Here is a 14108-nt window from a genome sequence, read left to right on the forward strand (position 1 = left end):
ACACAAAAAACTTGTCGATAGGCGACCCAAATACTGTTGCGTTGTAGGCGAGTTGTTAATAGGACTTAGTACGGGCGACATATGGGGGAGCTCAGAGAGCAAATAATCAGCGGGGCTCCTCCTCAGCTCCCGGTGTGCCACCACGTGTCCCGCGCTGGTTGCATCCCGAGGGAGCATGTTTTTTTTTGTCTTTTCCCTTGCTTTGCTAGAATTTGGTGAGAAATTTTTTTAGGTTTCACGAGTGTGCTTCTCAAAAAGAAAAAAAATACAATTGTGCATTCCAAATACGGGGAAAGGACAATTTGTCTTCTATGAGAAGCACATTTGTGCTCCCCTATAAAAAGAGAGAAACACAGCATGTGCTTCCAAAAAGAAGTGAAAACCGTAATCATCCTTTCGGGCTATGATCTCTTTCTTGTGGTTTTTATTCCATTTTTGGGTTTTCTTATTCCTGTTTTTTCTTGAAGAAAAAATATCATTGAAACATATAAAATAGTCTGAATAAACTATGAAAAAAGAGAAAACTCCTATATTGTGACAAAGTGGGGCGCATGCTGTGTGCCACTTGTCAGGAGCAAAGAAGGTGGGGAACTCCTATATTTCGCTATTATACGCGTCACGCGGTAGAAAGCGAGCAACCGGCTCTCCTCTACTCGTCAGATCTCTTTGGGTCGGCCCATCTACGGACCGGGGGCCTGTTTTTTCGTTTTTTGTCTTTATTTCTTTTTCCCTTTTTAAAATAAAAAATGGTCACGAATTCCAAATTCAGAAAAAAAATAATGTTTTGGTATTTCAATAGAACTAATGAAATTAAAAAAAGTTTACATATTCCAAAGTCAAATAATTATTCTGGATTTCAGAAAAAGTTATGAAACTAAAAAATGTTTGAAATCCCAAATTCAAAAACTGTTTTGGATTTAAAAAATTGAAATTCAAAAAAGTTCATGATTTTCAAAAAGTGTTCATGATTTTGTAAAGTGTTCTATAAATTCAAAATTTATTCACAAATTCTGAAAATCGTTCTATGATTTCAAGAAAATTCATTAATTTCTAAATTTAACGAATTTGAAGAAATGGCCCTGTTCTTCGTAAAATGTTCATGAATTTGAAAATATGACCTTGTATTTATAGAAATGTTCACGAACTTGGTTTCAAAATATATTCATAGATATAAAAAATGTTTATAAACTTATTAAGTGTTCTCAAATTTCATAAAACGTTAAGGAATTTTAAAGTTTTCCCGTATTTCAAAAACAAATCACGAATTTAAAAGTTGTTTCCATATTTCGAAAAAAACACTGAAAATGAAAATAAAAAAGTAAAATAAAGGAAAAAAGAGAGAGAGAAAAAAGAAAAAAAAACAATGAAAAGAGTAAAAACCGGTTCGGGAAACCACAGAAAAAACACAGAAGATACGAAATGGCCAGCCCAGTACTGCAGGCGTGGATGCATGTTTAGTCGTTATCCTCGACAGGTGCGGTGAATAGGATCTGACGACATGTAGCTCTGTGGACGGACAGTGAGTCCGATTTGCGGCACGGTATTGGAGATGCCCTTAGTCGCTTCTCCATTTTTCATCTTATATTTCATATATGAAACATCTACACAGAGAATCCTCTGGGAAAAAAACTTATTTGACAGATACCCAGAAATATTTCCTCTAAATGGAGTAGTCACCAGTTGTCTATAAATTGCTCGCTGAATGATGATTCTACTCTAATGTTTTTAATTCTGATGATGAGTCGCGCGCCCTGAAAGCGTCGAGAAATCATCAATCGCCGTGGCACGCACGTTGTGTGCAGGGTGCATTGGCATTCTAGCTCGAGCTACTATCCACGCGTCCGCGCGCGGGAGCCGGACACCACGACTCGGCTACACTGCTGCACCATGGACGCAGTCGACTAGAGCTTGGAACTGAATCTACATTCACCGCATGAAAACATGGACAAAGATACACACAAATGAAGATGCCATATTGACACCATCAACGTACAAAACAGCCACCGCAACTAATGACAACTCCCACTAATGGCACACAGTACAAATCAGGTCCCCGATTATTTCGCCACCAGCAGCACGAACTCATATAGTAGTACATCTCCGGCGCGGCGCACGCGGATCACGGGGCCGGCACGCACGGCCCCGCAGCTTATTGCTACCACCACACAGTGTGAGGCCGGCGTACTCGGTCTTACTCCGAGGCGGCGGCGCCATCGGCGGGGCAGCGGTCGACGACGGCCTCGAGCTTGTAGGGCGCGGCGTCGGTGGCGAGCCACTGCTCGACGGTGAAGAGCTGCTGCGCGCAGCCGCGGTGTGGGCCGGTGACGGTGACCTCCACGTAGTTGCAGTACCAGCCGTGGTGCGCGCCGGTGCCGTCGGAGGAGACCCTCATCCGGCAGGGCGCGGTGGCCATGCACGGCCCGCGCCCGCTGAAGATGTCCAGGTTGCCGCGCTCGAAGTAGGAGTGGCCCCCCCACATGAGCCCGCCCCACGACGGCAGGTCCGAGATGGCCACGCCGTCGGCGTTGCCCGCCGTGTAGAGCTCCAGCGTGATGTTGGCGTCCGTCCCGGCCTTCCAGATCGACCCCGTCCGCACGTACACCGTGTACACGCACTCCTGGCTGTCGCCGCCCACCGCGCCGCCGCCCTTGGTCAGCTGCGGATCCGTCGAAGCCGGCAAACGAGATGAGTACACGAGCAGAGTAGTAACCATGTCAAGAGGAGAGGATGGGAGGGGGAGGATGGTGAGTCACCTTGATCTGGGTCGGGAGGTCGCGGCCGTGGGCCAGCGTGGTGGCGGAGACGGCGACGGCGAAGGCGAGGAGGAGGGCGGCGAGCCGAGCCATGGCTGGCGGACGGATCCGAGTTTGATCGTTCGTGTGGGGATGTGTGAGATTGCTGGGGGGAGTGGATGGTATAAAATGGAAGTGGGTGATGAGGCCGCGTGGGGCCTTGGCTGGCACCGTGTGCCACCGTGGCGTCGATCCGATCCGGAAAGCTTTTAAAAACTGCGCAGTTTTGTCCCTGCTCGTCTGAACTAACCCTGCATTATTCAATGGACGCATCATGGCCGACAGAGGACAGACAGGGCCGTGCCACCCGCCCTCCGCAGTTGCTCGTTCCAAATATCTTCCTACTGTTCTCATACTGAATTCGAAAGAACGATGGAATAGCCTTGAGATCCGATCACAAGTAAGTATCATGGCAGAAGGTCTTAAAGCTGAAGATCTAGAGACCGTGAAATGTCTGCAAACGGGGTTCACCTTGAGGCCCAGAACCGATCCATACATTGTGGAATTTCAAGCCAGTTAGCATGACAAATACGTACGTATGATGGACCCAACTTGGACAAGAACAAATAAAGGCATAAGCATTGGAGACCATGAACGTGTCCCAAGGGAATCCCACAAGACAGGTTAGTGGTAAGCTGCACAAATGTAGTAGTACTGATAATACGATCAGGATCGCGGCAGGACTGGATCTGTTCATCTCCGTGGGTTGCTCCCATGTTGGCCATGTTATGCCACATGCCGCCACATTACTAGACATAATTGCCTCCACACTGGAGGCTTCTATGATTAGCAAGAATCCAAAGCGAATTTCGGACCATGGGCTAAGATTTCCATGTCACCAATGCAAATAACAGCAGGAAGCACAACCAGTTCAGTATTCAGGGATTCTTCTATGATACGCAAAAATCTCATGGGAATCTCATAGGTCATCCAGTTACTGATGGGCACAGGAAAATGTCCCTGAAGCAAAGGGACCCTGAGTAACTTACTCGAAACATGGCTGGGCTGGAAAACATTTTAACGGATACAGCTTGCGAAACTTAATCCGTGCATGTCAGAGAGCTGCAAATACAAGAAACAAAACGATGGCAATCTGGAAGCCACGCGACGCAATGGTACAAGCAAAGAGATTCGATTCTACCTAGTGTACAGACTGAGTGCACCAGCACTCCCGGTGACACCCGTCAGTCGAATTGTTGCCGCAGAGCCATCTCAGTTTCACTCTTCCAAGATGCATGTGACGACTGCCCTCTCATCCTCTTCACTTTCTCCTTGTCTTTGACAGCAGAACCCTTCTTCTTCTCCGGCTCTTTTGCCTGCACCGGTCTGTCGTTGCAAACAGGGCATACCATTCCTTGCGCGTGTGAATAGGTCTTTGGTATACCACACTGGAGGCACATTCTACAAACGGAAGAGTTAAAAAAAGCTGTCAGGAGCCCTATATAAGACATAACCAGGAATGACAACAGATTGTACAAAGAATTCAGCCATATATATGCTCGGTATGCTTTTGATTAGTTAGTTCATAGTTATACTCATGAATCAAAGTGGCCATTTGTTACCTTAGAAGCTCGGCAGCATCTTCTGGACCAGGATTTGCAGCCCCTATTTTTCTCTTTCCTTCAACTGAACCTGGAGGATTGGCACCATTCTTCGTGTCACTGGTAACTCGTTCATGACCAGCAACCAACTGTGGTTTCGCCGACACAACAGCAACTGGAGATAGTTTTCTAGTCAGATTAGCCAGGAGATAACATGAATTTGGAATAGAATAATTAGCATGAGCATAAGTGTAGTACTAGGAATTTTATCAGATGCCAGCATATATGATAAGATGCTTTACTATCTATCCCATATTCAAGCATATTAACTAGCTATATGATATTTCACAGACTAGTAACAGAGCCGATCCTATTAAAAAGGGCACAACAATGTAACTTAGATGAACATTCAACAGAACCTGGAGGATTGGCACCATTCTTCACGTCACTGCTAACTCGTTCACGGATGGCAACCATCTGTGGTTTCGCCGCCACAACCGCACCTGAACATAGTTTTTAGTCAGATTAGCCAGCAGCCAACTTGGATTCCAAATATAATAATTGGCATGAGTGGAACTAGGGACATTATCAGAAGCCAACACACATGATAAGATCTACTTTAGTATGCATCTCATATTCAAACATATTTACAAGCTATAAAATTCTGTATAACAGTACAGATCCAATTCAAAATGGCCAATTATATCCATTTGATGTCCTCAAACAGAGTATTGCAGGTTTTTGTCGACCTATTCCGTTAAAAACTGCTTGGACAAATAGTTGCATGTAAATCTTTCGTGCAAGAAGTAAGCCAGATACCCAGGTCTATAGTCCTTCTAAGTGGTCTAGCAAACACACTGAAGTGAGAGCAGGTTACTAGTTACAGCCCAAAACACATCTATGCACTTCTCGCCTTATTTTGTGATGTGAGAATGGATGCCAATTCAAACATGCAATTTCTAGCCGCAGTGCATACATAGTGCACAAGTAGCATATACCAATAATGCGACTGCAACCCTCGTCGTGTACATCAACCTGCAAGGGAGCTAATATGTTGAACGCTCAACTAAAGTGAAAGACACATGTCTTCATCTGCATAAGTGTGTTCCATAACTCTTTTCTAACCTACATAAGCTGGCTATGCCACCATCTCGGCTTCATGATACTTGCTCATAGCAACAAAGCATTATGACATGTAAAATAAAAACAGAAAATATCAGTACCTTCCCTCATTCTACTCACTTAGTCACTTATCACAAACAAAAGACTGGACAGGCCTTTATAGTTCATACAACAAGGCACCATAAACACACCAACACAACTACAGATTAACTAACTTCCAAGTAGAACACAGACCAGTGCATTGTAAGTTACTCTAGAATACAATTGAATTGACAAACTCTAAGGCTCTAGCACCGAACGGTCCATGAACTGCCAAGCAATTGAAACAACTAACCTTATAGCGATGCAATTCTACAATCAAATGCCTCGAGACCACTAAGAAAGCTGACACTATAGCAACAACAACAAAAACTCATGTAATACGCTAACTGTACTCCTTAGTTGTACCATATCTGAACAACTGGTTCAAGTTTTGCCGAATAAATCCCCATTTGTCAGTGGCAAACACAGCCAGTTTTGAACAAGCACGATAATCTGCTGGAAAATTAGCAGTAGTTTAAACGTCTCACCGGGAGGTGGCGGCTTTCTCCTCTTGGAGTCGGAGCGGCGATCGAGCACGCCGAGCGCCTCCCCGACCTCCTCGGGCTGGGCCACCCTGCGGTTGAGGAAAGCCGGGGGCCCGGAGATCTCGGCGAAGACATCTAGCGCCGAGGGCAGCGAGGAGTCCCCATCTCCGGGGCTAGGGTTTACGCGGGGGCGGGGCTTCGCAGCCGGCTTCGATGGAGCGGACTTCTCGTCTCCGTCAGATCCGGCCTCTTCGGCTGATGAGTCGCCGGAGTCGCTCAGCTCGGCGCCGGCGCCGGCGGCGGGGTCGTCGTCCTCGGCGGAGGAGTAGCCCCCTAGAAGCGCTAAGCTCATCTCCGTGTGCGTTGTTCTTGGGCTTTCCTGGCTCGAGCAGCCGCAAATCTAGCAGAACTCTCTACGGCGCGGCGGAGCAAAGGGGGCGGCGAGGTTACGCGCGCCCCCCGCTCCCTCTTGCACGCGCTTTTCGCCGGCCCATGTGCGGGCAGGGCGGGCCGCCCCCGATTTTCCTTTTTTCTATTTTTCAAATAATTCGGCATTAAAATAATGCTCGTAATTAAAAACTGGAAAAAATTGTTCGATAAATCATAACATTTTAAAAATACGCTTATGATTTTGAAAAATGTTCGGGAAATCAAAAAGCGTTTGTGATTTTGAAAAAAAAATCGTAGATTCAAAATATTGTTAACGATTTACAAAAAATATTAAGGAAATCATATAATGTACATGATTTTGAACAAATGTTCTCATATTAAAAAAATGTTTGTGGATTTAAAAAATGTTCATGAATTTAAAAAGTTCACAAGATTGAAAATTGTACACGATTTTCCAAAATTGTTCCCACATTTCAAAAAAGTTCAATCATTCAAAAAGTGTCCGTCAAAACAAAAAAAAATTTCTTGAATTTAAAAAAATGTTCCCCAATTTCAAAAAACATGTTGGTCGGCTAAAATTCAGCAATTCAAAACAATGTTCATGAGTTTCAAAAAATGTTCATAATTTCAAGAAACTATTCACAAATTTAAAAATTGTTCATTATTTTCCAAAAAAGTGTTCACGAAGTTGGGAAATGTTTATGATTTTAAATAATGTTAAGGATCTCGAAAAATGTCAGGAATTTGAAATGTGTTTGCAAAAATGAAAGAAGAAAAAGGAAATAGAAAGAAGTAAGGAAAGAAAAAAACAAGAAGTAAAAGGGGAAATAAGTAAAATGATTTTTTTTTGAAAAAACAAACAAAAGGTAGAAACAAGAAAATATCTGGTCAGGGAACCTCCCCAAAATCGGTGGGGACAAAAACCGGGAATGGGCCGTCTCACGGAGGCGCTCGTACTGGTGGGGTACGCGCTATGACACTATCCGGCGACATATAGGCAACTAACTAGGAGGTACCCCTTGCGGGAGCCCCTCAAAAGTCACTATTGGTGGGTTGAGAGCGCGCCGCACTCTAACCGCCTCCAAGTGTCGTATGTTTTTTTATATTTTCTGTACGGGTTTTCAGCGTTTATATGTTTTTCATTTCTTTCCAGATTTTCGGTTTTCACCTGTTTTTTTGTAGATTTTGGAGATTTATTTTGAAAAGTAAATATTTAGGAGCAAACATGTTTTTTCTTCCACAAGAGGCATGAATTTGCTTTTCATGGAGACACATATTTGCTTTCATGAAAGGCACTCGGAAAAGGAAAAAAAATGTTATCATATTTTTGCTTCTAAGAAATGCATAATTGTGCCTCTCAGAAAGTAAAAAAAAAAACATTTCAGTGACTTTCACGAGAGGCACGCAACTGTGCCTCTCGGAAAGTGTTTTTTCCTTCCATGAGAGGCACATTTATACTTCTTGTGGAGGTACGGATTTGCTTCCGTGAGAGGCATCATTGTGCCTCTTAGAAAAGGAAACAAACACTTTTTTTTGTTTCGCAAGATGTACATATTTGCTTCTCGTGGACGCACTGATTTGCTCTTGTGAGAAGCACTGTTGTGTCTCTCGAAAAGGGAAAAATACAAAAAAAGAACGTGTTTCCAGTGATGTTTTTTGGGGTTTTCATAAAAAAATCATCGAAACCTGTTAACATGAGATCTAGTTTCAAAGATCTCGACGTGAGGAATCCAACTATGAAAACGGGTTGGGATTTGGATGCACAGTTCAAGAGAGAAAACTCTTTGAAAAACTAATCTACCAAGGAAAAGAAAATTTCATAGGCTGCCATTTGTCATCCCCTGAGAAGGTGAGAGTTGTTGGGAAACGTAGTAGAAAAAAATCGGCCTACGATCACCCAGGAACAATATGAAGATGCATAACAAGTTGTGCTCAACGTTCGTTGCTGACTCCGAGAGTGTAGTGGAAGTAGACGAGTCAGTGTAGATCGTACTTGGAGTCCCTCGAACGCTGATGATGATTCCGCGAACCGCCCTCGAACGATCCCTCGAACAGAAGACCGAAAGCACGGCCTCTCTACTTGGTTGCAAGCGTACGATCTTCACGATCCGGCAGCGCTTTGCCGTCTAGAGCTAATCGTCGCCGTAGAATTAGAGGGCGGAGTTTAGAACCACACGGGGCTTCAAATTATGAGGATTAGAGATGGCTAGGGCTCGCTCTAATTACTCAACTAGGATCAACTAGAACGTGAACTAGATCAACTAGAGAAGGCTCCAAAACTTATGTATCAATAGAGAGAAATCCTCTAATATATATAGGTTAGGAGGGAAGGAGAGGGCAGCCACCAAGGGAGGAAAGCCTCCCTTGATGCGCCAGCCGGGGTGGGGGGGGGTCCTACTCCCTCCCATGATTCGGCCCCCAATAGGAAAGGGGGGCACCTTCGCGTGGGCCTTCATGGCCCAAGTTTCCTTCCACCTCTTGGTCTTATTAGACCCATTGATATTTAAATAAGGGTTTTTATCATTTATGCCACTAGTTGTGACCCACTACTTAATTTTGCCACTAGAAATTTCAACTGCTCAAAAATTCCATCGCTTCGTTAGGCGCATGCTCAAAGATGCCACCGGCCATCATTACTGTGAGCTCAAATCTCGTTTACCCTATTATAATGACATAAATACCTATGGACCAACATGTCAGCTCTCCTTTATCTCACTACAGTAAAGTGTGGGTCCTACTTGATCCCAACAATGTTCTTATTTTCCTGTAAAATTGTTCGCTTGCTTACTCTTACAAGTGGGGCCCATACATATGATTGTGAGATAGAAATAACTGAAATGTGGGTCTATGGGTATTTTTGTCATACAACATGGTCAGCGGGTTTGACCTGAAAATAACGATGTCCAATGGCATTTTTGAGATATCTAATGGCATTTTCGAGCAAGCATCTCACAGAATGATGGCATTTTTTAGCAGTTGTAACTTTTAATAGCAAAACTAAATAGTGAGACACAACTAGTGGCATAAGTGATAAAAAACCCTTCAAATGAAATATAAAATGTTCTAAATACTTATAGAGCATTACATATACTCCCTCCATTCCACTTTATAGTGCGTGTGGTTTCTAGCACTAAGACCAATGTATGACGTGGAGATGCAGTTTATACCAAACTAGCCCTGCATGCAGGGTCTGCCTGACATCCATGTGCGCCAGGCAGCTGTTTCTCGCATGGTTGCAGTCGAGGGCTAATTCGCCAATACTGAAGGAAATATGCCCTAGAGGCAATAATAAAGTTATTATTTATTTCCTTATATCATGATAAAAGTTTATTATTCATGCTAGAATTGTATTAGCCGGAAACATAATACATGTGTGAATACATAGACAAACAGAGTGTCACTAGTATGCCTCTACTTGACTAGCTCGTTAATCAAAGATGGTTATGTTTCCTAACCATGGACAAAGAGTTGTTATTTGATTAACGGGATCACATCATTAGTTGAATGATCTGATTGACATGACCCATTCCATTAGCTTAGCACCCGATCGTTTAGTATGTTGCTATTGCTTTCTTCATGACTTATACATGTTCCTATGACTATGAGATTATGCAACTCCCGTTTGCCAGAGGAACACTTTGTGTGCTACCAAACGTCACAACGTAACTGGGTGATTATAAAGGAGCTCTACATGTGTCTCCAAAGGTACATGTTGGGTTGGCGTATTTCGAGATTAGGATTTGTCACTCCGATTGTCGGAGAGGTATCTCTGGGCCCTCTCGGTAATGCACATCACTTAAGCCTTGCAAGCATTGCAACTAATGAGTTAGTTGCGGGATGATGTATTACAGAACGAGTAAAGAGACTTGCCGGTAACGAGATTGAACTAGGTATAGGATACCAACGATCGAATCTTGGGCAAGTAACATACCGATGACAAAGGGAACAATGTATGTTGTTATGCGGTTTGACCGATAAAAGATCTTCGTAGAATATGTAGGAGCATCCAGGTTCCGCTATTGGTTATTGACCGGAGACGTGTCTCGGTCATGTCTACATTGTTTTCGAACCCGTAGGGTCCGCACGCTTAAGGTTACGATGACAGTTATATTATGAGTTTAGGCATTTTGATGTACCGAAGGTTGTTCGGAGTCCCGGATGTGATCACGGACATGACGAGGAGTCTCGAAATGGTCGAGACATAAAGATTGATATATTGGAAGCCTATGTTTGGATATCGGAAGTGTTCCGGGTGAAATCGGGATTTTACCGGAGTACCGGGAGGTTACCGGAACCCCCCGGGAGGTATATGGGCCTTAGTGGGCCTTAGTGGAAGAGAGGAGAGGTGGCCAGAGATGGGCCGCGCGCCCCTCCCCCCCTTGGTCCGAATTGGACAAGGAGAGGGGGCCGGCCCCCCTTCCTCCTCTCTCTCATCTTCCCCCCCCCCCTCCACGAATCCTATTCCAACTAGGAAAGGGGGGAGTCCTACTCCCAGAAGGAGTAGGACTCCTCCTGGCGCGCCACACCTTGGCCGGCCGGCCCCCCTCCCTTGAACCTTTATATACGGAGGCAGGGGCACCCCTAGAGACACAAGTTGATCCATGTGATCATATTCTTAGCCGTGTGCGGTGCCCCCTTCCACCATAGTCCTCGATAATATTGTAGCGGTGCTTAGGCGAAGCCCTGCGACGGTAGTACATCAAGATCGTCACCACGCCGTCGTGCTGACGGAACTCTTCCCCGACACTTTGCTGGATCGGAGTCCGGGGATCGTCATCGAGCTGAACGTGTGCTAGAAATCAGAGGTGCCGTAGTTTCGGTGCTTGATCGGTCGGGCCGTGGAGACGTATGACTACATCAACCAAACCCTTCCGTTGTCGATCTACAAGGGTACGTAGATCATACTCTCCCCTCTCGTTGCTATGCATCACCATGATCTTGCGTGAGCGTAGGATTTTTTTTGAAATTACTACGAAACCCAACAGTGGCATCCGAGCCTAGGTTTTATATGTTGATGTTATATGCACGAGTAGAACACAAGTGAGTTGTGGGCGATATAAGTCATACTGCTTACCAGCATGTCATACTTTGGTTCGGCGGTATTGTTGGACGAAGCGTCCCGGACCAACATTACGCGTACGCTTACGCGAGACCGGTTCTCCCGACGTGCTTTGCACATAGGTGGCTTGCGGGTGACAGTTTCTCCAACTTTAGTTGAACCGAGTGTGGCTACGCCCGGTCCTTGCGAAGGTTAAAACAGCACCAACTTGACAAACTATCGTTGTGGTTTTGATGCGTAGGTAAGATTGGTTCTTGCTTAAGCCCGTAGCAGCCACGTAAAACATGCAACAACAAAGTAGAGGACGTCTAACTTGTTTTTGCAGGGCATGTTGTGATGTGATATGGTCAAGACATGATGCTAAATTTTATTGTATGAGATGATCATGTTTTGTAACCGAGTTATCGGCAACTGGCAGGAGCCATATGGTTGTCGCTTTATTGTATGTAATGCAATCGCGCTGTAATGCTTTACTTTATCACTAAGCGGTAGCGATAGTCGTGGAAGCATAAGATTGGCGAGACGACAACGATGCTACGATGGAGATCAAGGTGTTGCACCGGTGACGATGGTGATCATGACGGTGCTTCGGAGATGGAGATCACAAGCACAAGATGATGATGGCCATATCATATCACTTATATTGATTGCATGTGATGTTTATCTTTTATGCATCTTATCTTGCTTTGATTGAAGGTAGCATTATAAGATGATCTCTCACTAAATTATCAAGAAGTGTTCTCCCTGAGTATGCACCGTTGCGAAAGTTCTTCGTGCTGAGACACCACGTGATGATCGGGTGTGATAGGCTCTATGTTCAAATACAACGGGTGCAAAACAGTTGCACACGCGGAATACTCAGGTTATACTTGACGAGCCAAGCATATACAGATATGGCCTCGGAACACGGAGACCGAAAGATCGAGCGTGAATCATATAGTAGATATGATCAACATAGTGATGTTCACCAATGAAACTACTCCATCTCACGTGATGATCGGACATGGTTTAGTTGATTTGGATCACGTAATCACTTAGATGATTAGAGGGATGTCTATCTAAGTGGGAGTTCTTTAAGTAATATGATTAACTGAACCTAAATTTATCATGAACTTAGTACCTGATAGTATCTTGCATGGCCCGTGCTGTTGTTCCGTTGAATTTTAATGTGTTCCTTGAGAAAGCAAAGTTGAAAGATGATGGTAGCAATTACACGGACTGGGTCCGTAACTTGAGGATTATCCTCATTGCTGCATAGAAGAATTACATCCTGGAAGCACCGCTGGGTGCCAGGCCTGCTGCTGGAGCAACACCAGATGTTGTGAACGTCTGGCAGAGCAAAGCTGATGACTACTTGATAGTTCAGTGTGCCATGCTTTACGGCTTAGAACCGGGACTTCAACGACGTTTTGAACGTCATGGAGCATATGAGATGTTCCAGGAGTTGAAGTTAATATTTCAAGCAAATGCCCGGATTGAGAGATATGAAGTCTCCAATAAGTTCTATAGCTGCAAAATGGAGGAGCACAGTTCTGTCAGTGAGCATATACTCAAAATGTCTGGGTATAATAATCACTTGATTCAAATGGGAGTTAATCTTCTAGATGATTGCGTCATTGACAGAATTCTCCAATCACTGCCACCAAGCTACAAGAGCTTCGTGATGAACTATAATATGCAAGGGATGAATAAGACTATTTCCGAGCTCTTCGCAATGCTGAAAGCTGCGGAGGTAGAAATCAAAAAGGAGCATCAAGTGTTGATGGTCAACATGACCACTAGTTTCAAGAAAAAGGGCAAAGGAAAGAAGAAGGGGAACTTCAAGAAGAACAGCAAGCAAGTTGCTGCTCAAGAGAAGAAACCCAAGTCTGGACCTAAGCCTGAAACTGAGTGCTTCTACTGCAAGCAGACTGGTCACTGGAAGCGGAACTGCCCCAAGTATTTGGCGGATAAGAAGGATGGCAAGGTGAACAAAGGTATATGTGATATACATGTTATTGGTGTGTACCTTACTAATGCTCGCAGTAGCACCTGGGTATTTGATACTGGTTCTGTTGCTAATATTTGCAACTCGAAACAGGGACTACGGATTAAGCGAAGATTGGCTAAGGACGAGGTGATGATGCGCGTGGGAAACAGTTCCAAAGTCGATGTGATCGCGGTCGGCACGCTACCTCTACATCTACCTTCGGGATTAATATTAGACCTAAATAATTGTTATTTGGTGCCAGCATTAAGCATGAACATTATATCTGGATCTTGTTTGATGCGAGACGGTTATTCATTTAAATCAAAGAATAATGGTTGTTCTATTTATATGAGTAATATCTTTTATGGTCATGCACCCCTGAAGAGTGGTCTATTCTTATTGAATCTCGATAGTAGTAACACACATATTCATAATGTTGAAACCAAAAGATGCAGAGTTGATAATGATAGTGCAACTTATTTGTCGCACTACCGTTTAGGTCATATCGGTGTAAAGCGCATGAAGAAACTCCATACTGATGGACTTTTGGAACCACTTGATTATGAATCACTTGGTACTTGCGAACCGTGCCTCATGGGCAAGATGACTAAAACACCGTTCTCCGGTACTATGGAGACAGCAACAGATTTGTTGGAAATCATACATACA

At 44.3% G+C, this 14108-nt stretch overlaps 2 protein-coding genes across 2 annotated transcripts; both read right to left on the reverse strand.

Annotated features, from left to right (window-relative positions):
• Positions 1 to 1902: 1902 nt before the first annotated feature.
• Positions 1903 to 2932, reverse strand: LOC125514575 (PLAT domain-containing protein 3-like). The gene is made up of 2 exons (XM_048679910.1): positions 2754 to 2932; positions 1903 to 2656 (listed from the first exon to the last, which is right to left on the reverse strand). Exons 1-2 carry the CDS (start codon positions 2844 to 2846, stop codon positions 2192 to 2194), a joined length of 558 nt encoding a protein of 185 aa, XP_048535867.1. The 5' UTR covers positions 2847 to 2932; the 3' UTR covers positions 1903 to 2191.
• Positions 2933 to 3650: 718 nt separating this feature from the next.
• LOC125514577 lies at positions 3651 to 6460 on the reverse strand. Its single transcript, XM_048679911.1, has 4 exons — positions 6025 to 6460; positions 4753 to 4836; positions 4355 to 4508; positions 3651 to 4193 (listed from the first exon to the last, which is right to left on the reverse strand). The coding sequence occupies exons 1-4, from the start codon at positions 6371 to 6373 to the stop codon at positions 3977 to 3979; spliced, it is 804 nt and encodes a 267-aa protein (XP_048535868.1). The 5' UTR covers positions 6374 to 6460; the 3' UTR covers positions 3651 to 3976.
• Positions 6461 to 14108: the final 7648 nt, after the last annotated feature.

The sequence above is a fragment of the Triticum urartu genome, chromosome 6 (genome assembly GCF_003073215.2).
Source record: "Triticum urartu cultivar G1812 chromosome 6, Tu2.1, whole genome shotgun sequence".
Lineage (NCBI taxonomy): Eukaryota > Viridiplantae > Streptophyta > Magnoliopsida > Poales > Poaceae > Triticum > Triticum urartu.

Bases quoted from the DNA above. Each gene is read 5' to 3' on its own strand.
- LOC125514575 (XM_048679910.1), bottom strand. From the start codon at position 2,846: ATGGCTCGGCTCGCCGCCCTCCTCCTCGCCTTCGCCGTCGCCGTCTCC. The intron at 2,657-2,753 runs GTGACTCACCAT...ACGGATCCGCAG, and splicing joins ACCTCCCGACCCAGATCAAG to CTGACCAAGGGCGGCGGCGC.
- LOC125514577 (XM_048679911.1), bottom strand. From the start codon at position 6,373: ATGAGCTTAGCGCTTCTAGGGGGCTACTCCTCCGCCGAGGACGACGAC. The intron at 4,837-6,024 runs GTGAGACGTTTA...AACTATGTTCAG, and splicing joins GAGAAAGCCGCCACCTCCCG to GTGCGGTTGTGGCGGCGAAA. The intron at 4,194-4,354 runs GTAACAAATGGC...TTCCGTTTGTAG, and splicing joins GATGCTGCCGAGCTTCTAAG to AATGTGCCTCCAGTGTGGTA.